Genomic DNA, 23,452 nt, shown 5'->3' on the forward strand with positions numbered 1-23,452 from the left:
ACTATGTAATTTGAGTCAAATGTCTTTCTTTATCTGAGGATGAATTGCCACTATAGAAACGTACATGCTGAATCACAGCACCAGGAATATAGCAGGGTGAAATCACCTGGTGATTGCAGTATGGCTGAGAGAAATCTACGGGATCTGAAGGATTAGGTACCTGGTTTGAATTTGCGCTTCTCCAGGAGCAGACAGTTGCCCTCTCATTATTGACAGGCCAATGCTAACTTTGGAGATGGGACTCATTACCAGCAGTAAAGCCCAAGGGACGGGGCAGATTGGCACAGTCTCCAGACAACAGGGTGACACACATCCTGTCTTTAGAAAAGGTTTACGTCTCAGAAATGCATCCATCTCATTCATACTGAGCAAACAATGCACTGCAGATGTTGAGATTTATCTCTTAACTGCAGTTCTACATTAGTTTTTCCCCTATTAAACTCTCTTTTTCTCTTAATTAAAAATAAATTTGACATTAAAAGCTACCTCATTTAAAGTTAACCACGACATCACAAAGAAAATGATCTGCCTGTGATGTTTTTTGGTCTCTAATTTGACAGAAACAGTCTTACAGTTAAACACACAGATAGCTAATTAGAGTGCAACATTTACAGAGCGGGCAGCTGGGAATCTGCAAACTGAAAGACAACAATCATTAGTAAGAAGCTGAGGAAATATTACGAGGCTTTAGTGACCTCCAGTGGTCAAGTAGAGTAACACAGGCAATGATTTTACAGTTTATTACAACAATAAAACAATACTGAGAGAGAGAGATGAATCTTGATATAGCTAGAATGGCACTGTGTATACTTTGTATTTACAGTACATTACACACAGTACAAACACACCCATCTTGACTCCCGTTCACAGTACAACACTGCTACAGTGGACTGCACAATAATTCGATGACATGGCTGCACAATAAAAATAATAAGGATCAATATGATGCCAACACACACAAGCATAAATAATTCACTGACAGTACCACCATACTGTACAAAATGTTCATTTGTCTCACTCTTGATATCAACTGTGTAGTGTTTCAGACAATAAATATTAACAGACGCACTGAAAACATCTTGTGCATTGATATGAACAGGGACAATGATGCAGAGCAACAACAGTTCTGTACATCTGAGGCCATTCTGACAGTGCTGAACTTTCATTCTGCTGCTTTAATCAGTGGGCTCGTTAGTACTAATAAAAACAATAGTAGTAACGCACCCGTCATATAAGCCACAATCCTCTTGTTTTTGAAAAATATATAGCTGCATTCATTTTACCGCAGCCCCCGATTTCCATTTTATGTTTAACATAAATATCCAAGGCCATTAATTGATCAAGAATCGATCAAATACATTCTGCCATATTTTGTCTAAAATACTGCACTTCTTCATTCATGGCTTTTTTTTTTCATGTTTACATACTTTTAACAGAAACCCCCATACCAACTGCAACTACTCTTAAGGGTTCATTAAATTCTGTAACTAATGCTCATTGCGATGATTTTCATTCTTCTGTAAAACTGTACAGTAAAGGGGCTCCTTCACTTTTTTAAATATAACACTACAGCCTTTTTTAGCATCTTCATACTATACAGTTATTTTGATATGTTTTTTGTTAATTGGTAAACTGTATTCGCTGTACTATGTGCTGTAGCTTCCATACACAGCTTAAAAATGTCCTTAACCTCATTATTGGTGACATACTGACTGGCTTTTTTGATTGGCTGTCTAACATTACAGCATTAGAACACCTCTACTGGATATGTGCAATGTTTCTCACTTCATACCATGTGATGCCATGTTGTCTGGGTCTCATTATACTGATAAATTACTTGCACTGTTCATGACCAATAAGTTAAATATTGGATCCAGAATTATGCATGATGCCATAGGGGGCAGCAGCAGTCTCCCTGGAGAAGGTTTAGTATAATGTATGTACAAGTCTAGGACGAGGAATCCTCCTCCACGGGGTGGAGAGCGTGCCTCTTTAGCAGTGTCTTTAGTATCTCCACTTCCCGCTCTGTCTCCTTCAGCTTCCTACGTAGTGTCTCATTGGCTTTCTGCAGCTTCTGGTTGTCCTGGGAAAGACACAGAAGATTTGTATGACATAGCTGTGGTGCATTCAAGTGCTGTAGTAGTTAGAGGGGAAAATAGAAACTTGGTCCTGACACTCACTGATTCCAGAGTTTCGTAGGTGGGTTTGCTCTCTTCTTCTGGTTCTTTAGGCTTATGCACAACAGAAGCTCTGTTTTCCCACTTGGCACAGTATTTTCTCTGGGGCACCGGGCTGGGACACGAAGTGAGGGTAGGTGTTGTTGGGACTAACAGAGAAGGCTGAGAGCGACTGAGGTCGGCAGCTGCAGAGGATAGCTGGGGTCCCTCTGTCTGGGTGCCACTATGGACCCTCTGGGGCTTGGAATGGGAGGTGAACGGGGAGTCTGGGCTCCAGTCTTTGCTGTCATCTGCTGGGTAGGGGAAAGGACATTCTTCTGAACCTGGAGAGTGGGACATCATGAGAAATGATTTCAAATGGGACAAATGAAAAGTGTAGGTTGTTAATTGTGGTATACTTGATTTTTATATCTAAGGAATCAATGACCACAAAACAAAGTGACTTCGAGTGAAGTAATGTTTAAAACAGCATAACATAAAGACTGTTTAGATAGGGGCTATGTTAATATAGCCCTGGTGTCTTCATGCGTCAGTGCATATTAAGTAAAACTGAAAGTCCTTCTGATCTTAAGACTAACTTTCTTGTAGCTGGTGGGTGCTTCAGTATTACTGTAAATGAAACAGTTTATAATGACAGCTAGAGGGAAATCACCCAGACAGCAGACCCTGTTCTCGTCTTTCAGCTTCTGCAAACTAACGTGAAATTGTGTAAATTCTGAAATTCAGATTTTAACAGTTTTTCTGTAGTGTGTCAGGCAGTGATTACAGGAAATAAGATTTCTTGGTTAAACCACACACAGTATATGTAACAACTCTCAGCCACCAGATGGCACATCATAGAGATTTAGTGATAACTTCCATGTTAGATGCATGTTATGGTCTGCATACTTCTTTATTTGTTGTGATGAATAATACTGTGTGTGTGTGTGCGTGCGTGCATGCGTGTGTATTAATGGGACTTTTTATGCTTCAAATGACCTCAAACCCACCCTCTGAGGTGCCCATGGTGACAGGCGTGGAGCTCGGCGTCGGACTGTCAGTGGCGTTGGACACTTTGGTGTTCTTCTTGCACTCAAACGCCACCTGGTCCTTGCACAGCTTGTGGCAATTCATCCCACAATCTGAGGAAGCCAAAAGAATGCATAACATGTCAGAACAGGAACTAGCATCAGTCTAACTTTGACAAACTGACTTCTAGTGACTTCTGCTTGAACACTATCTGTTCTGCAAATGCAACTGTGAGACCTTTGCATGCTTACTGTCAAGCAAACAAATAGTTCTCAGATCCTTTGAAGGACGGGGGAGGGGGAAAACTGTGGTTCTGACTGCAGACTTTTTTTTTTTTTTCATGTGTTGCAAGTTTCAGCTCTCAATATGCAACACAGAAAACCACAGTACACCTTCCTAAGATAGCTTCACTTTACCTGCTCCCCACAAGACACTGTGTGCGCCTCTCCTCAGTATAAAATGATACTCACATTTGGCCAAAGATAGACATGCCAAAGTTGCACAATATAGAGTGAGTGAATAACTACCTTTGCATCTGTAGCCTTGCTTGATGACACCCCACAACTGTGAAGAAGAAAAAAAACACCCTTCACATAACTTAATATCAACAAGCAAAAGCAAGACTAATAACCAAATTAAATATTATATTGTTTGAGTATTTATAGACACCGACACAGCAGTAAACAGTTTCGGTATTTCATCATACACTCTTATCCTTGAGTTTGTGTGTTTACTTACAAATCCTGAGCAGTTGTCACAGAAAGTGGGTTTCATGTAAGTCGCCTCCTGGAAGTTGTGGACAAACCCAAGCCCCAGTTTGGAGCAGATGACACTTGCCCGCATGAAATAGGCCGTGATTTCGTCTCTGCTGACAAGGCCTTCCCTGCACATCCCCAAATCATACACAGTATAATGTAATAAAGAAAACAGAGCTGTAAATGATACAATATTTATGGGAAATAAACATATTAATACACATTTAATATACATACTTTAATATCTGTTTCTGCCTCATGTGCTTAACACTGTATACCACTTGGTAATACATGGTAATATTAACTGTTGTGGGTTTCACATTTAGGTCTAATTGAGGTATCACATGTGCCTCTCTAGGTTGTGAGCATCGTACACCACTGGGTGTGCGTGAGAAATAAAAGAGTGAATATTTAGCGGTGGGGGTTATGGTTAGTTCTGCAGCTATTTTATGTTTCCTGTTGCTACAGTCATCACTACAAATACCACTTTTGCTTCCTCTCCACTGAAGTCACAAATGAGCTTGGAGTGAGTGTGCGACCTGTCAAACACTCACTTCTCTTTGTCCATGACACAGAAAGAAAAAGGAAAGCTAGCAGCAATTTTCTCAAAGTCCTCTTGTGAAATGAAGCCATTCTCGTCGTGATCGTAGTTCTTAAACACAGACTGTGAAAGACAGGAGGCAAAACCCATTGTTGCTCGAATGTTAGTGAACAATAGCTGCAACAGTAGGCTGTCAAAATGGCAGCATGCAGAAGAATAGTTAAAATCAATTATTATTATTATATAATAGTTTTACTGAGTAGCTATGTGGAGGCTGCACTTTAAAAACGTAAGCACTTACATCCACCATTCTCTGAACATGTTTGCTGATGGTTCGGGGGTCAGGTTTGGGAGCCACTCCTGGTGCCCAGTCAACAACCACTGGAGGTCTGGAAGGGGTGGCTGGCTGATAGAAAATTATAACATAATAAATATAATATCATGTAAAACAAAAACAAGCAAGACCAGGCAGATAAACATGTAAAATATGGTCTATTACACTAAATTGATGCACAGCGCTCTTCAGAAGCAAAAGCAACACTGTCAACCGGCTAGGAGTCAAATAATTAGTTTAAAAAAAGCTGAGCAATGCTTAGAAACACATTTAGGCATTTTGGGATATACACTAATTTGCTTTATTGCTGAGAGTTAAATGAGAAGATTAATACCACCCTAATGAAAAGTATGTCGCTAGAGCCAGCAGCTTGTTTATTTAGGATAAACACAAGAAGCTTGTGCTGTAAACTTTGCTGTATTTTCCCCAAATATCAACTATTCCTTTAAGTATTGCTCTGCTTTTTTAAAATAATTTAAATGAAAGAATTTTGTTAGACTCCTAGCTTATTAAAAGCCATTTCCCCATGTATTCTCTTAAGCTAAGCTACCAGCTGCTGGCTCTAGCACCATATTTAGCGTACACTAGAGTGGTATTGATCTCATCATCTAACTCTCAAAAAGAAAGAAAATAAGTGTATTTCCCAAAATGTTAAACTATTCCTTTAGCTGTTTCCCACAATTACAGTCTTTAAGCTAAGCTAAGCTAAGCTAAGCTAACCAGCTGCTGGCTGAAGCTCCAGATTTCCTGTACTGACATGAGAGTTAATATTATCATCTAACTGTCGAAAACAAAGCAAATAAAAGGTATTTCCCAAAATGTCAGAGTACTGCTTTAAAGCCAGCTGTTAAACAGGTGTTCATTTAAAGTGTCTGCTTTTATCACTCACAGGTGCTCTACAGTTCTTAGGTTCCCTGGCGTAAGACAGTTCATAGATCTCATCCTCGGTGTAGTAAAGGTCCAAGGACAGCTGTGGGGAAAGAGACAACATATGTCAGCACATGGCTTGTAAACAGAAAGAGAAAGAGCTCTCTGTACCTCTGGATTTCTCCTTGAAACATGTTTTGATGAGGGCAAATTTAGGTCACAGGCTAACTATTATCTCTTCATGGGCATTCTGGCGTTCAAGTGCGATTAAAGCGCTGCACACAGATAGCACAACAATACAGCAATCTCAACTCACTCTCATTCACACTCAGTTCATCACCCACACACTCATAGATCATAGACTCTCATAACACCCACACAAGCGCGGACAATCCACATGCTTTAACATGCTCATTTGCATCTGTGCTTGCGTTTAGTACAATGCAGTGAATCACATGAAGCTACATAACAATTTAAAAAGACTCTAACTGAAAGGTGCACTACCGTCAACAGATGGACCAAGTCTTTGTTAGCGTCCAGCCTGGGTGGGATCTGCTGGAGCTGGATCAGCTCATTAATGTGGCTGTAGAGAGCCTGGAGCTTCTGGACATTGACCTTGTTGTCCTCCACGTAGTCTGACATGGCCTCATTGACTGAAATCAGGTCTTTAAGGTGGACGCCCAGGATAGGGATTTTAAAACCTGTACACCTGTTGTAAGCTTGCCTATAGTTGTCATAATTTCTGCATGAGGACAGTAGGTCTGTCATCTCGTTCAGTACCTGGGGAGTGAATAGAATTTTTTGAATGTTTTGCTCTTAACCAACACACTGAATTTATTTGAATTATTTGGGTCTTTGTCTCATTTAAAAACCAGGGATCAGAGATGTGTTTAGCTGTCCTTTACCTTGGTGACCTCACTAGGTACATGTGAGGTGGTGTCTTTCAGTCTGGAGATCGAGCTGTGACAAAGGCCTCCTACCACCGCCATTAGTGTGTTGTAGTTGTGCATAAGATGTAGACTCTGGTGGATGCAAACATAAAAAGCACACATATCAGTCCATCCATACACTTACACACATGCACAATTTAACTTGCTCCAGGAAGGCCAGGTTATGTAATTTGCAACACTGCTGTTACATAAGCCACTTGTATTGTTAGCTTTTCTTACTGCCCTGATATCTCACTCTTTTTGGAAGTGCTTTTCTCTTCCCTTCCTTTCAGTTCTGTAATTTGTGCTGTCACTGGAGCATTATGGTGTGAAATTCGTTTCCACACCCATGGGTTTTTGAGGTTCACGGCAGTGAGCAGCAGCAAACTGGTGCATTAGTGTTAAAGGGAGGTCCTCCCGAGTACAAGCCTGCCTAACGGCTCCCTGAAGCTGGTGCATCACTTCTCAGCAGGCTGCATGCAGCTTCACATTGAAGTGGTTTTAACAAGCAAGGTCTGATCAGCAGCTACACTCACAAGTCTTTCTTTCTCTTTTCTGCTTCCACAAACTCCTCAGAGTGTAAGTGTATTCTACCAGATGACTCCATTAGCTTGTATTCAGTTAATATTTTTCTATTGGTAAAATCTTTGGATATGCTAAAAGCCTGCAGCAGAGCTCTTGAGAATCATTACCAGCTCTCTATGAATATGCATTATGCAACTGCCAATTATGTAGCATCTATAGTGTTGCTCAGAGTGTGACAATAGACTGTCATTAGTTAGATAAGGTGTGTGAACAATAGCACGTAGATGCAAGCAAAAGACGAACGTGTAAAATACGGTTTTGCTCAACGAGGAACAGGAATTGTGAGAGTCGTAGTGAGGGGCTGATTGAACCACTACCTGTGCCACGTGGATAAACTTGGTGAAAACTTCAGCTCTCAGCTGAGCAGTTGGCCGGCTCAGCACCATCAGCTGAACCCACTGGGAGATACCATTACACAGGGCAATGGAACGCTCCATCACGGGAATGTCCTTCATGCAGCAGTTGCTAATGTAATTCTGATAGTCGACAAACTGGCAGAGAGAGCAGAGAGAGGAGCATGAACTGCTGCACGGAAACTGCAAGGCATTTACCGTGGGGAGGAAATACTAGAAGAAGCTTGTGCAATAAACAAATCATCAAAGTGCAAAAGATAACCTACGTACATCTGAATGTTTTTTTTTTTTTTTTTGAGTTGACATGAATGTGTATACTCACTGATATCCTGCAAAAAGATTTAAATTCCAGGTAGGTGAGATGTTCAGCCAACTCAATGGGCTCCAGGTGATCAAAAAGAAGAGAAACTTTCCTCTTTTTACTGCTGTTAGCTTTGATCTTCTGGCTGGCCTTCCATGACCAGTCCCGTTCATTTCTAGAAAACAACATGTTAGCATAACATGACAACATTTACAATCAGCAAAGTCGGCATGACTTTATAATCTGGAAAATTACAGTTTTAGACATTGTTGTGCATATCAGTATAAGCTCAAACAGACATTTCTAAAAGCCACAGAGCATTATTTTTATTTTAGTCAACAAAAACACGAACAAAGATACCAACATGCTCAACCACAACACAGATTACATTTTCACAAATACATCATTTTGAATTAGAATAGAGCTGGAACAATAAGTCGATTGAAAAATTGATCAATGGACTGAAAATTATTAGCAACAATTTTGTTGCAGTTAATTAAGTCAGTTAAGTTGTTAAAATTACTTTCAAGCAAAATGGCAGAAATTCAGTATTGACTTTTTTTGCTTCTCTATTGTGAAGTTGCTGATTTTTTTATGATCCTTCTATGATATAAACTGAATATCTTTGGGTTTTGGACTGCTGGTCAGACAAAAGAAGAGATTTAAAAATGTCACCTTGGAAACTGTGACATACACATTTTGCAGATTAAATGATCAGGTGCTTAAATGAGACAATAATGAGCAGATTAATATACATTGAAAATAATAGTTAGCTGCAGCTCCAGTCTGAATATTTCCCTTGACACTGTGGGGTCAAGTGTGAGATATAGCAACACAAGGAAACAAGGAAACACAAATGCAGCATATACATGTGCTGTAAATGTGATGTGAAGCAGTGTGACAAAAGCAAATCAAGCATTTGATCTACTTTAAAGCTCATTTAACAGCCTCAGAGTTAAACAGTTCACAGTTCAAAGTCTGGATTCTTGATCGTGACTGATTTCCGTACTTTCCATGACTCAACAAACAACTGAGAGTCGTGAAGGCCAAATGTCTCAGTTGCCAGCTGGTCAGAGATTAACACTTACATCCATTTGGTCTCTAGAAGAGGGCAAAGATGCTCCTGTCCCTGCTCTCTGATCAGCTCCCGGAACTCGTCCAGGCTGTCTGACAAGCTGTGGTGCAACCGAAACATCATCCAGAATTCCTGGGTCCAATGCCTGGAGGTCGGAGACGAAACCACGTGACTGATACAAAACACACAGTTAACGTTACACTCTGAAAATGTGTCAGTGTGTTGGACTGACCTGATGAGGTAGCATATCCTCTGGCACTCTGTTGGCTGCTCATTGTCCAGCGCTGTTTTGAATGTAAGGACTGTGGTTAAGGAAGTTGACAGATGATGATTATTAACCAGGTTTTATCACCTGAAAGTTAAAGCGGGAATACAGGTTTCGCCACACTTTTGTTTTAGGTGAAAATATCTCGCCAGTAAATCTGCTGATCCTCGACACTGTTCACGACAGGTATGTTATGAGTAAATAACGAACATATGGCTGATTAGACTGCAGAGTGTCTTCCCTACAAACAACTCATTAATAACTACAGCAACTCAACTAAAAGGCAAAGAGAAGTGACATTTGGAAACGTGGGAGGAGGCGACTGCATGAAGCAAAACCCAGACGAGCATCCCAGAATGAATCATTCTGGCATACAGGAGTAAATGAATAACAAAATGTAAAAAGAAAGTACACAATCAATGTCGCCTATTCTGGAGAAAAACTGTTGATTAATGTGCATTGTTTACTGGCAGGACTCGGAAGATATTTTAATCAATGCCGTCTGCCCATAAGATCATAATTCATAGCTGTGGTTGCTCTGCCCTCCATTTTGCACATGTTGACCACAAAAACACTGGCCTGTCAATTTATATACAGTACACACAAAAGCAGTTCATTATTATTATACGAAGCAGCTTTTATAAATAGACCAACACGGTGGCTCTCAATTGGCAGAAATCAGCTTGAAGTGTTGCACATAAAAAGGCTAATTGCGTCATGGGAGCAGAAGAACGGCCCACGCAATCCCAAGGCCAGACTGTGATGAAGGCTGTTAATGGCCCCGGTGTCTCTTCCCTGATCCTAACCCACACACTGAATTTATTTGATGTATCCCTTTGGGTCTTCAGCTCAGAGTGAGAGGGTTAAAAATAGCAGAGGGGCCATTCGGCGTTGCATGCTCTGACGTGGGTTCGTGTGAGCAGGGGCCTCTTTAAGCAATAGAGGGTCTATGTTTATATATAGTTGAAGAGGTCTTGTATGTGAAAGAGGCAGAGGTAATTAACACCTGAAACCTCAAGGCTGTTCGTCAGGCCACTAAGCTCCTCTGAGAGGCTTTTTGACGCCACTGCTGTTTCCTGAATGGAAGCGTAGATTACAGTCCCTCTACTCAAGTCACAAGACACTACAAGAAAAACATGCTTTTTTTTTTAAGTGTGAAGTGGGGAAAATGAAATCAAACATTCTGAAAGAGACCAAATACACAATGAGGACAGATTCCCTGTTACTAGCATGGGGTACAGTGAAGGAAATTTACACAGGGCAGCTAAAAATGGCTAAATGACAGAGATGTAAAATGTCTACAGCAACTGGCAGCAGGAGCAAACATGAACTGCCACTCGCCTATCAGATTTTACACTGACAGCTACAGGCGGCATTGTAAGCCAAGTACAAGCTTGATTGCCCGTTGCTGTTGACAACCAAATGAAAGCAGCACACAGAAAGCCAGTGGCCTGATCCCATGTTGCATTTGGTGCTAAAAACAGGCCAAACGCACTGTTTGAATTGTCTGGCTGTGTTGCGATAGCGGTTATAGCTTGATAAAGGATATAGAGTAATGAGTTTGTCCAGCAGATCACTGGAGGAGATGAGGGAACGGTGCATGGTCAGGGTGATGTTCAACAAGTGGCTGCTCCCACATACACAACCATCCGAGTCTGCAAGACAAAATGCACACACTTGAGTGTACCATCATTTAATCAAAGTGACAACATGTCTGCATCACAGTGACATGGAAATGCGATTTCCCATTTGATTACATGTTCTTCAGAAATTAAATTAAAGCATGTATGCTCAGAAAAAGATATAACACCTTTTTGAAAGTTTGGCAGCCTTATCTAGAATATACAGGAACATCACTTATGCGACAAAAGGGATGTGATCACCTCTGCTTAGCTACAGGGCCTCTTTCAAGGCTATAACACTCTGTTAGTACAGTGTCTCTGTGTTTCATTCTATGCACTGACCTTAACCCTCTTTTCTTTTTCTTTTTTTTTTTTTTAATAAGGGAAGTGCAGGGAATTGGTGTTTGTGTTTTTCTCCTGCATATCTTACATTAAATGAACAGTCCACATATGTGAAGCTTATTTCCTATCATTTAAATACTTTCACTAATTTAAATGATACAAATGAAAATAATATAATTCCACAAATTAGACTGGGGTTTGGAAAGAGCTATCTACAACACGCACACACACACACACACACACACACACACACACACACACACACACACACACACACACACACACACACACACACACACACACACACACACACACACACACACACACAATCCCCATTTCCAGTCTGTTTGTTGTGATTATTAAGTGAATATGAAGACATTTAAATACATATGTACTTATATAAATGTTGGACATTTTAAACATGATGAATTTAAAAACATAGTTGCTGGATTACTTGATAATCAAAATAATCATTAGTTGTCGCTCTAATCAAGTAAAATACCCATCTAGTCTTAATTTGGATCAAAACAAAAAGACATAACAGTCAAAATATTAATTACTATTTCCATGCGATAGTGATACGATGGACAGACTGCATTATGTAAATAAATAATTGAGATGAGGACTATGAGGAAGTAAAGAAAGATACAACTGTATAAACCTCAGGTGTTATCTATGAGAACTGTAACACAGATTGTTCTTTCCATCAATGGAGAACACAGGGTTAAGTGAAACACCGACTGATGCCCACCCTAGTGCATTTGAACATACTATCCACAGACCCCAACTTTGCCTCATCCTCTGACTGTGTGAACCTCTGCAGCTTGCATGTCTCACTACCTTTGTCGCTTCCTCTCTCCTTACATATTTCGCTTCCTCTCTTTGTGATCAGACTACCTTTCCTTATCTTTCTTGTCTGACTCAAGCACTTTGAAAAAAAAAGAAAAAAACAAAAAGAATACAATATGCGTGAAAAACTATTCCATAACATCACAATACCAGATCTGACCTATAATTGCAGAAAACCCATTTACCAGCCCACTTAAGTGAACCAACACACCACTTATCCTCTGCGAAACTTCAAACCACTGTGACATGCAGTGAATTAGTGGCTGACATAAAGAGGAAGACCATTTAATTGTAGCTCTGAGAATATTATTTATATACCATGGACAGACAGTTTAGGCTGTTTACATCTTCCTCCCACAATCTGTAGAATATGAACACATCGTGCTGAAAATTTGAAGAACATTTGTGAATTGTAGAGCTGAGTTTGCCTTTAAGCTTTGGCAGTATCTTGACACCATCAAGGACAGCAGGAATCTGAGGACCCGCATTTAAACCACATCACCTTGGAAATACCTCAGACGCCATGGCAACATGTTTTCAAATCTTTGTTATCTGTAAGCAACTCACCACTCCAGCCGCAGCTGACTAATCCAGCCCTCATATCCTGCATGGGGTGTGTTTCTGTTTGTAAGACACAGCCACTAACAGCTAAATCCAGTGACCTCACCAGTTGAGTCAACAACAGAGTGAAAGAGACATGTGAAACAATGTCTTGTATTCAAAATGATATGGCTGTTAAAGTAGCAAAGCTTAGATGCAGTTAATATACATAAAGCAATACCGAACCGCCTGTTCTAACAATTTCCACTTTTGTTTTAGCTCACAATCTCCACACAGTCAGGTGTGAATCAGCCAGAGTCAGAACTGCGGCAAATGCACAACAGGAAGTCATGACTCCCCATCAAGTAAACAATTGCTCCATCCTTTTTTTTTTTCACAACTTTCCAACCACTAACCCACCCCATGCAGGGTTAAATGCAAGAGGAAATCCCCTCTGGACTGTGTGTTAGTGACTGGAAAAATCAGGAAAGCTGCTGCCCGCTACACTGGAACTGTACGATACTATATGGCGATAAACACTGCAGAGGGCACACAGCGCCTGGCCTGCTTTTAAGGTTATCTTAGACATTCATCAGCCACACGCAGGTCTGGTGTGGCTCATGAATGTTTCCTTGTTATGACAGAGGCTATCAAGCTGGATGGTCCCTTTGTTTTAGAGGAATCCAAGTTAGATGCAGGATGATGGTTATCTCTCTGTATGCTGTGCAAAATTCTCCATAATAATCAGGATCACGATAACTATTTATAGTTTAGAGCAGCGATTCCTGACCAGGGCTACTATTGCAGCTCTCAGGGATACATCAAAAGACTGTGGAGTAGCTCAACTCATTTGATAAAACAGAAATTATAATTTGATTTAAATATGTACTGTATATATAAAACACCACTTGATCAAGAGTGCACAAAAAACTAGTTAGCAAGTGAGAAAAGAAGTTGAGGCAGTTGCTAAAAGTAATGGATCAATGGTAAAAACAGATTGATAACTTGTCAAAATAAGCAGCGTAAAGTAAATAAATAACTGAAACAGACCAAAATGGCTAAAAGTAATGTAAAACAGTTTGTTAATAGTTGATTCAAGCAATGGATAAATAATTGAAATAGTCAGGCTGTTCAGTTGTGTAAAAAAAAAAAAATACTGTACCATCCACTGTTATATTGATTTTTATCCAGTATAAAATCAATCAAAATGAACATGTTTGGAACATGACAGGTAGTATTGGTGAAGGCGTGCATGAGTTTATCTGATGGGGTTATACGTCTGATAACAAAGGCTGGGAACCGCTGCTGAGGGTGAAGGTGAACCGTCAGCTCAGTAAAAACCTTACTCTATTATTTTGAAGTTTGGGTTTGATAATTACAGATTTTATACATGATAACTGATAAAAATCTGAAATTAAATCTAACTTTTACAAAAAAAAAAAACCCAACAACAACAAAGTATATATGAATTAGGATGACGCTGGGCATGATCAGAGCGTGCCATGGAGCCCAGTGCAGTGTGGTCTAGAGAGACTGATGATGTCAACAGCTATTGATCCACACCTCATAGTGCTCTGCGTTTCAAAGGCTGGTCAGCATCTGAGGACCACTGTTTGGGGAGCTGACCTTTCGGCTCAGCCAGGCTTGAAGCTGCCATCAGGTAATCCTTCAAATAGCTCTTACGTGCACTCTCACATTTGAAAAAGGTGGCAGGACTCATGGACCTTGGGGGGTTCGCCTGTGATGTGGGGCAGGAGGAACAGGACGGAGCTCCATTTTATCAGGAGAGGCCATTCAAGGAAAACCCCAGTCATAACACCGTACTGACAGATAATATCTTGAGCATGTGCGTATGAATCTAGTATTTTGCATAGTGACACCGAGATCACTTCTTTTTTTTTTTTTTTTTCCTCAAGGAAGTGGTTCACGGCACTCAATATTATTGTATTCTGGAGTTACTCAACTCTTCTTCTGATTAATCCTGTTTCCTTCATGAATCTGAAATGAGCGGCATTACTGCCCGGTTCTGCCTCTCTACAGATAAATGTCGTTATGGGATGTCATTTTATGTGCAGCTCATTGTAACACCTCTCCATTGCTCTTGCTCCATTTGTGTAACCAGGCAACGGCAATTTGAAAGCTCATCTCTTCAGAGACGCAATCACCATAACTCTGAGAGCACTCCAGACAACTTGATGAAGCCAATGATCTTTGCTTGATTGATCCAGCTACAGCCTCCTCAATCACTGCTGTGCTTTTTTCATTAAGAAAAAAACCCTCTATTAATCTTGTATCCAGTTGAATATTAATACTAATACAGTAATAGACAAATACAGTGCCGAAAATCACAATATCAGACATTGGCAAGCATCAATGGGAGTGATTTCATCTTCAAAATATAAAATCTTACATTAAACAAAAACAAATGCAGCTGAGAATCCATTTTACTTTCAAATGCAAAACACCACCCTCCTCTTCTTTAGAAGCCTGCCCAAACTTGTCAGAGATTTGCAGCAAAATTCCAGGACAAGTGGTGCGAAAAACAGAGACTTCTTAGAAACTACAACATGTGACAAAACACAAAGCACGGTTTCCATTGTCTAAGCTTCCAATCTTATTGTTTCTCAATGGCAGAGACAAGCTCTCCAGAACAGCTCAAGTCAAACATCTCTGCTCCTGCTGTACACTTCACAGCAGTATTCCACCTTGTCACACTCAACAAAACTGCCAAGGCAGGTCAGCATGGACTTACCGAAAGACTGCAGACAGGCCTGGATGAGCTCCTCCCAGCTCGCCCCCTTGGTGAGGTGTCCCAGGGACATCATGGATTTACCCAAGGCGGTCTGGGCCGGGCTGGGTTTGTGGAACCGGTGAGGACGGCCTGGAGGAGAAACTCTAGCCCTGGAGCTGCATCTTGGAGTCACTCTACTTGAGAAACAGAGTGAGGGGGAGGAGGGGTTGTTGTAAGGAAAGTGCGTTTGGTACATGAGGATGTATACTGTGTGCATTTGTTTCAAACCATAATGTTATGAGACCACAGATTATTACACATATGAAATGATTCGTGTAATTGTCTGAGAAAAAAAATTACAGCTATTGTTTGAATTTAACAACCCCCACCCTGGGAATTTGCTATTCATTGTTCTCATTTCCTCCCTTTTAACTTAGGGAAATACCGGTTGATTGCGGACATCCAGTTTAAACTGTTGGGTGAGCAGTAAACAAGAAGGAATTTGCTTCAAGCACAAGCAGTGGAAGTGTAGCAGGTCGGAAAGTAACAGCTGAGGTTAAAGACTCCGTTCACCTGTGGCGCTTCTGTGCGTAAAATACTTCATCAATTCAATTTTTGGCACCGTATTAACAACAAATCAAGACACCTGTTTATTCACAGCTAGAGAAATCATCATAAAATCAACCTTGACGACCGAAATGATCAAGTTACTGTTGAAGGAGTGCGCACATTATCGCCAGAACCACACCTGAAACTCTTCAGCAAAAAGAAAAAAAAAAAAAAAAAAAAAAAAAAAAAAAAAAAAAAAAAGACAAAAAAAAGCAGATGATCTGACTTACGTTTCGTCCTTTCCCTTCTCGTCCGGCGACACACTTTCGTTTTGGTTGTTTTCTTTTGATTGACATCCCATGGCGAGGTACTGGGCGACGAGCGGCTGTACTAGGCTGTCCATCTGGGTTCTCCTCGCTGGGAGCATTTCATCGCTCTGCTCGGATCAGTGCGCCTCCGCGGTCTCAGCAGCATTGTGCTGACTCGTCAATGAACATTACACAATTAAGATTCACCCAGCTTGTGTGTGAGTGGGCGGCAGTGCTGTTGCCGAGCTTGTCACTCATTCTGTCACACGCGCGCGCGCGCACATACACAAACACACGCACGCACACACACACACACACACACACACACACACACACACACACACAAGAGTGGGCTCTGCACTTCATCAGTCGTTACTACTTGCGTCCAAAGTCGTGATCGTACAGGTTTTATAATTTACAACTTTAATCAGAGGAGTAGTTTCTCTCTAGAGGGGAAGATCCAAGAAAATGAGAAGCAGTTAATACACTTTACAATCACCTCACTCATTTGAAAGTGTAATTCTGAAACTGTACTAATTTAAGCCTCCACACCTACATCAAATCATATTTAGAAATAAAAAAAAAAAATCTCATTACATTCACATAAAAAAATCAGGGTCCAGGTCTCTTCACATCCTGAATAAAACTTCTGCAAATCTGTGAGATGATGTGATCCCTCTGGTAGTTTACTAAAACTTCTTGTTTGTTCAGTCTGCAGAACAGGAAAGGGTGGCCCTTCCTCTACAGATAACAGTGGATGTAGGTTCCATTATGGCTTATATTGTATGAGGGATAACATTATTGTAGGTGGACCAAGGAAGATGTTTCCTGAAGTCTTTCGACTGCTTTAAGAAGTCTGCCGAGTCTTATCACACTCATCCCGGGTGGAGGACTGAGCTCTGTGATAAGGCAGTCTGTATAATGTGGACCGCATGCCAATGAAAAACAATACACTTGTTAACATTTTGATTTGATTTGTTAAACACCCAAGAGACATGGAAAATATTGATCTTAGTGATTTTAGGTCAGTGTTAATCTAGTGCGATGAATGACATTCACACATCAGAGTTGGTTTTTAAATCATACTCCTAATGAAATGAATTTCTTTTTCCAATTTTAGTGCCTTAATTCTTAAGTTGAATGTTTTCCCCTCCTACAAAAAGCACCTTCTTACTCACAAGAAGTGCTCGTCACTTCACACCTACATATAAATATAGATAATGTGAAACCCCTAACAAATTACATCACTAGAAATATAGTTAATCACAGCTTTTTGTTGCACACAAAGCAACCAGTTTAAGCTTTGTGTTTGCCCCTTTTCACTTGACTGTAACTGAGCATATAAGCTCAGGAGTAACACACCATAGGACAAAGCAGACAAGGTGCATTGTACATCAGTCTGTGATAACGTCTGAGACAGCTCTGTGCCTCCTGCACCCCAGAGCATCCTCCCTTTGATTAGGTGGCTCCCTGTGTGCTGTCCACAGACAAACAGTGGTTTGAATCCATGTGTCTCCACAGGGAAAATTAAGACATGAGATCCTGTGTATTAGCAGCTGGCTAACTCTGATAAGATAGCTTATCTGTACCCTTTTCTGTTGTTATCAGACTAGCCAGCTATGCCTTAAGCCTGCCCCCATGTGGCTAGACACACATTTAAATCTGATTTCTTTTTTTTTTTGTCATGACCCTGAGCCCAGTAATGAAGACAGGAATCCATTGCTTAAATCAAAAGTAACGCATGAATTTCCAAGGATTGAGTTAAGCAGCATACATTACCGCTGGGGGTTTGTGTTACAGTACTTGTGACCATTGCCTCGTTGTGAGTCACCACCCAACCTTTAACCAACAACAAATAAAAATCCTGATAAGAAAAACTGAAAGGTGAACTACTGAACAAAGGACATGTACTTCTACTAAAGAAGAAAGCATTGCTTCTGACATTATGTTATAAATTTGAATCATATTTGGATCATATTTCCATATCTTTAACTGAACAAGGCAGCAACAAAGAAACAAGTGTCAAATGTGTTTAAGAGAGTTATAGTTATGGGTCTTTTTTTTTCATAGAGTCAGCCTTCTGTCTGTGTGGGTTATATTACACTGAAAGACAATTAAAAGGTTTGGATAACAGAAATCACTGTGGTTTTCATGCACTGTGCATCATTGTTGTTCTTATTCTCATCATCTTTTTTACAATTGTTTTAAGAAAAGTGTATGTACTACCTTCAAATTATTGTTTTTTATTTGCATCTGATACAAATATGTTGAATATCCAGTACAAAAGTAAAATATCAAGAGTGTTTCCTGCACATACCTGAACAGAGATGATTAAAGATGATCAGGTAGCAGCTCAGGCATCAGCCCTGATGTCTGATGTTGCTGTAAAATATGCACCATGGCAAATTAGTAGTCAGCCATTTGCTGCTGCAGTTGTCAGCATGGTGATTTATGTCTGAAAGATGGCCTCCACAGACCAACACAGTGCACAGATATGAAATCCACATACACAGAGAGACTTCACAGTCACATGCATGTACTTTGTAATGAGGATTAAAATGAATGGGCCTTTTCCTTTCCTTCAAAAGAGTGACAGACCTGGGACTAACAGCATTTAGCTCAGTGCTTGAGCTGTGGTCACCCCCTGGTGGATATTTTGAGTTATTCACTGACCACCTTGGAAATATAGTGGCCTTTAATATTTTAAATTATAGCTACAGTGTTAAAATGTTTCATTAATGTGTAGTCAGTCGTTACTGTACAAGCTCTGACTGCTCCTGTTGTTATTCCACCACCTCACTCAACACTGAGCAGAATTTAGAAAAGTAGGGCTTGTGACCTATTGTTAACAGTCTTGGATTTGACAGTATCTTGACTTTTAGCTTGATGTCCTGATTTTTTCGAAAACGTACATTTGTTGGACTGGCCTGACGTCTAGTAACACAACCCTATTGAAAACAGTTTGAAACACACTAACCTTATCTTCAACTCATATCTGTCCAAATATGATACAAATAAAAAAAACTGTCAACTTATTCAAATGGCAGATTTACACAAATCATCACTATATGCTGATGTGCAGTTTGGTTAGCGAAGTATATAATAGCATGAATACATTTATATCATAACAAAAGATATTACCTTCAACTGGTGTTATTTTGGTCCCGTTAGCCAGGGGCTGTAAAGCTGAATGTGGAAATAACGGGGAGCTTTAAACGCAACGTTAAATTCGTTGATTTGCTTGCAACGGTAGCTATGCTAACTAGCTAAATGACAAATTGGAAACCCAACCGAACTAGTTGTTGCTTCGTCTGACGGAAAAACGTTGATAGGCTTATACAGCAGCTTCACTGTTGTTGTTTTTTACTGCTTGAAACAACTCTTTCATGATTTTAAAATGGTTGTGCACGACATCCAGTTCATGAATGTCCTCAAGGGAAAACGCGTCAAACTGACTCTCAAGACTTCGTCCTACCTTGGCGTCGTCCAGCGTATAAATCCCAACAAAACGCTGATTTTGTCGGACGGTTAGAACATTTTTTCATCACATTGTTGAGTTAATATTGGTTTTCTTAATAGGCATTTGCTTCCTGCAGGCCTCAAACATTTTATTGTTGATAGCTAAAGTAATTGACGTTATTTCTTGTATATTGCGTCAGTTGTTAGTGGCAGTAATGGCTGTAAATTTCCTGGCTCGAAAATGTTCTTTGGACATGAGATTCTCAACGGTGAGTACACTCATTACAAGTGATGGTTAAGAAAAAAATAGGCTGAATTTTTATAATACTGAAGTTTTGATAGCTTGCTAACTTGGCGTTTTTTTGTAATGAAATCAACAGTGGAATTTACCAATGAAGTGAACAGTGACAATGGGTAAGTAAGAAACAGATTATGTGTCACTACTGGTGACAACACACTGGCCATAGACTGTAACAAGCAATGTGTTGCACAGAACTATCAATGACCACAGACTTGAGGACCACTTGACTGTGGAAAAATTTCAGCCATACAGGAAGACAATCACAATGGGTGAGTTTTATTAAAAAAATACAAAGGACATTCTCTGTAGTCTTTCATATATTTCCCTACAGCTACATTCCCACTAACAGCCTCAAATTCATGTCTTTCAAATAGAAATTATTCATCACTTTCCTCTTCTTTTTTTGCAGATGAAGATGAAGATGATGAGGAGTATATCAACTTTGTAGTCATTGATGAGTTTCATGAGAAGTTTGGACCTGCTGTATGTTGATTTAAAGTTTCTTTTCTGTTGCATAAATCACTGAAGTGTTTTTGACATATTTTTCTGAATGCATATTTATATGGACAGTAAATAACAGTGGAGATGTGTGTGTACTGAGACATCTTATCTTAAAAACGTAATCTCGAGTTGCCATCATTTAGGTGATGCACATCAAGAAGCAGTCTGTGATCGGTGTGGGAGCTGATGGAGTTGAGATATATCAGCATGGGAGACTGTGTTGGCTGCAGGTGAGAAGTCCTGTGAAGTACACACCTAGATTAAATTCCTGCTTTGTTGATTTCTTCCTTCCGGCCCTCCTGCCTTTCTTCTTCCCTTACGTTTCTCTTTAAAACAATAACTTTGGCTCACCTTCATTTTTGTAGATTGCCACTAAAAACAAGGTATACCTGTTTGATATTCTGTTACTCGGAGCTCGGGCCTTTAAGAATGGTCTTTCCATGATCCTGGAAAATAAGCACATATTAAAGGTAAGCAGTTTAGAAATCATCTTTAGTCACAGCATTGATTACTATCACAACATCTGTGTTGATTTTACATTTGGTACAGGTGATTCATGACTGCCGAGCCATCGCTGGATGTCTGATTGCACAGTTTGGAGTAAAATTAACCAATGTCTTTGACACACAGGTAAATACATACTGATATATATAGAGTAGCCCACACATTTCAGAAGGGAACATGACTTGTGGCCTATGTCTCACTTACAGTTTCCATGTTTATCTTGTGTTTTTTTTTCTGCATGTGTTAAGGTGGCAGATGTCATGTGCTTCTACTCAGAGACAGGCGGATTTCTGCCTGACAGAGTCAGTACTCTGCAGGAAGTGGTGAGTCACCATCTGAAGGTGCCCTCCTCCCAGCTCTTATCCCTTCAGATGAAGTCACAGCTCACCAAGGTACAACACATACACACACCTATCTCGACATCCTCATGGTACGGCAGGAAAGGTGTTTTACTATATAGTTGTATCTGTATGTGCTTGAATCACAGGTGTGTGTTTTTACAGGAGGAAAAGGAGATGTGGTACAAGCGTCCATGTCCTGTAACCCTGCTGAAGGTCATGGCTCTGTCAGTGATCCACCTGCAGCCTCTCAGACTAGTGCTGCTGGATGCTCTCATGACAGACTATATGGCCCTGGTGGATTCATACCTCAACAGCAGCCACTATGAACCTGATGAACTGGAGCATGTCAGCATGGTGAGTTTTCAAAAATGGGTTGTTTATTTTTATTTTTTGTCCACTTTGTACTTTCTGGCCACGGTTCTATGACCAATTAAGTAAAAGAAAAACAATATTTCTGCATCTAGGCTGGCCTCCGATTGGTTCCCTTTTACCCTGGTCCATTCAAAGAGTTGACATCTAAACTTCCTTTTCCTTCTGGGTAGTTAACTAGTCTGACATTGAAAGTAAACAAATAATGAAGTGAAGATCCATGTGATTATATATTTTTTTTAATAAATATTTCACACATTACCTGCCTGTGTATGCATGTACCAAAACATATAAAAGTTTTGTCAAACACTGACACTGACACTGACACAAAGATTATTGATATGTATTTAAGCTGTTAAGTACACTAATGTTTTGGTTAGCGCCTCAGTATTGATTTTAAGTTATGTAGTGTCTGAATTGATGACCAGAACTGTCTCTTTTCTAATACACAGTAATGCAGAAGCATCCAGGCTAATAGGTACACCTCCCGTCTACTTGTTTACATCCACAGGAGAGTGTGTTGGAGTTGCCCAGAGAGCTCAGGCAGCTGCAGCAAATGCACCATGAGCGTCAGGAGTGGGCCGCTAACCACTACCCTGTCACAGAGCACGGTCTGCTTGCTCGCTTCAACCCCCGAACCAAATCTCCATCCCAGACTTCACTTACAGCAGAGGAGGATAGCCAGAAACAGACAGACTCCTTTGGACCTGTAAATGTGAAGTCACCTTCATCAGCACAACTGGAACCTCTCCTCGCTGCAGAGGTCACTAGTGTTTCTTCGGTGGATGTCCATGCCTCTCCTGTCCCGCCAGCTCAGGCCCCAGTCACAGCCTCAATGTCAGATTTTGGGAAACAAATGCCCCCTGTCAGTCCCTTGTCTGTAGGTGTAGGCAGAGGATGCACAGAGCTGCTGATTGACACACTAGGTAGAGGAAGGTCCCTTGGGAAAGACCAGTCAAGCCTACATTCCTTACCTGCGATAGGAAGAGGCTTTTTTCTCCAGGTGCCACCAGCCCATAACCCCAGAGAGAGCACTGGGGTCATGAAAAATCCAGGCAGGGCAGAGATGACTCCCTCTAGCCCCAGCTTCACACCATCCCAAAACGTGAACCCCCTGCCTGGCACCAGTGCTACTGACCTGCCCAACGACACTTCTGGCTTGAGAGGAGACCTTTCTTCACCAACTCCCCAGTCCCTCACATCTTCACTGAGGCAGTCATTCAGGTCTTTCAGATATTAAAGGAGGAGTCACAAGGCCATAGAAGGACATGCCTTACAAATGTTTGCTGTTCCAGACTTTGTGATTTCATAGAGTGACCAGTAGATGGCAGTAAATATTCTGTGTTGTGCAAAGGTTTGTTTGATACCAGGTGTTTGTGAAAAATCATTTATGTTTGAAAAAATAAGAGAAAAAGATTTTGTTGTTCAGACATTGTATTCTAGTTTACTTAAAATATATTTGTTTTGTTTTTGACAAAAGGCGTCCTTGTCTCTATATTTGCTTGTATTTTATGAGCTTTTTGTCTGTAAATCCCTCTCACTTTTATATTTTTTTGTTTTTGATTGAGGGATAATTGATTGCACTCTTAATAGCAACACCCAGATCACTGATATAGTGTTTATAATTAATTATTTTTATCATGCTGAATGTGCTCTGATAGTACTTCAAAGTGCCAAGAAACAATAGCTTTGGCTGGTGGGACACAAACTACAACCAAAAACAGCACCGCATGCCCATTAAACCATAATGTGCTAAGCTTAGCGTGATTGATTACCCATACAGCTTGGCTTCTGTGTTGCAGTTAATTGATTGTGAAAAGCTGAGACGGGCATTGATGGATCTGTT

The 23,452-nt window shown here is 40.5% G+C and overlaps 2 protein-coding genes across 3 annotated transcripts; one reads left to right on the forward strand and one right to left on the reverse strand.

Annotated features, from left to right (window-relative positions):
- Positions 1-766: 766 nt before the first annotated feature.
- rasgrp1 (RAS guanyl releasing protein 1) lies at positions 767-16,342 on the reverse strand. Of its 2 annotated transcripts, none has more exons than XM_022750577.1 (17): positions 16,114-16,342; positions 15,296-15,468; positions 10,740-10,845; positions 9,158-9,220; positions 8,939-9,070; positions 7,872-8,025; positions 7,514-7,687; positions 6,588-6,704; positions 6,187-6,462; positions 5,705-5,785; positions 4,783-4,887; positions 4,495-4,604; positions 3,924-4,068; positions 3,713-3,749; positions 3,167-3,298; positions 2,181-2,500; positions 767-2,083 (listed from the first exon to the last, which is right to left on the reverse strand). In XM_022750577.1, exons 1-17 carry the CDS (start codon positions 16,248-16,250, stop codon positions 1,949-1,951), a joined length of 2,397 nt encoding a protein of 798 aa, XP_022606298.1. In that variant the 5' UTR covers positions 16,251-16,342; the 3' UTR covers positions 767-1,948. The 2 variants fall into 2 exon arrangements, with proteins under 2 accessions (XP_022606298.1, XP_022606297.1); XM_022750576.1 differs by having other exon boundaries at positions 15,296-15,471.
- A 3,186-nt stretch (positions 16,343-19,528) lies between these two features.
- Positions 19,529-22,846, forward strand: exd1 (exonuclease 3'-5' domain containing 1). Its single transcript, XM_022751033.1, has 11 exons — positions 19,529-19,658; positions 19,791-19,859; positions 19,971-20,004; positions 20,084-20,160; positions 20,301-20,374; positions 20,536-20,622; positions 20,758-20,862; positions 20,942-21,022; positions 21,145-21,288; positions 21,400-21,591; positions 22,121-22,846. Exons 1-11 carry the CDS (start codon positions 19,529-19,531, stop codon positions 22,844-22,846), a joined length of 1,719 nt encoding a protein of 572 aa, XP_022606754.1.
- Positions 22,847-23,452: the final 606 nt, after the last annotated feature.

Source organism: Seriola dumerili, unplaced genomic scaffold, assembly GCF_002260705.1.
Source record: "Seriola dumerili isolate Sdu_G_001 unplaced genomic scaffold, Sdu_1.0 BDQW01000149.1, whole genome shotgun sequence".
In the NCBI taxonomy this organism is placed as follows: domain Eukaryota; kingdom Metazoa; phylum Chordata; class Actinopteri; order Carangiformes; family Carangidae; genus Seriola; species Seriola dumerili.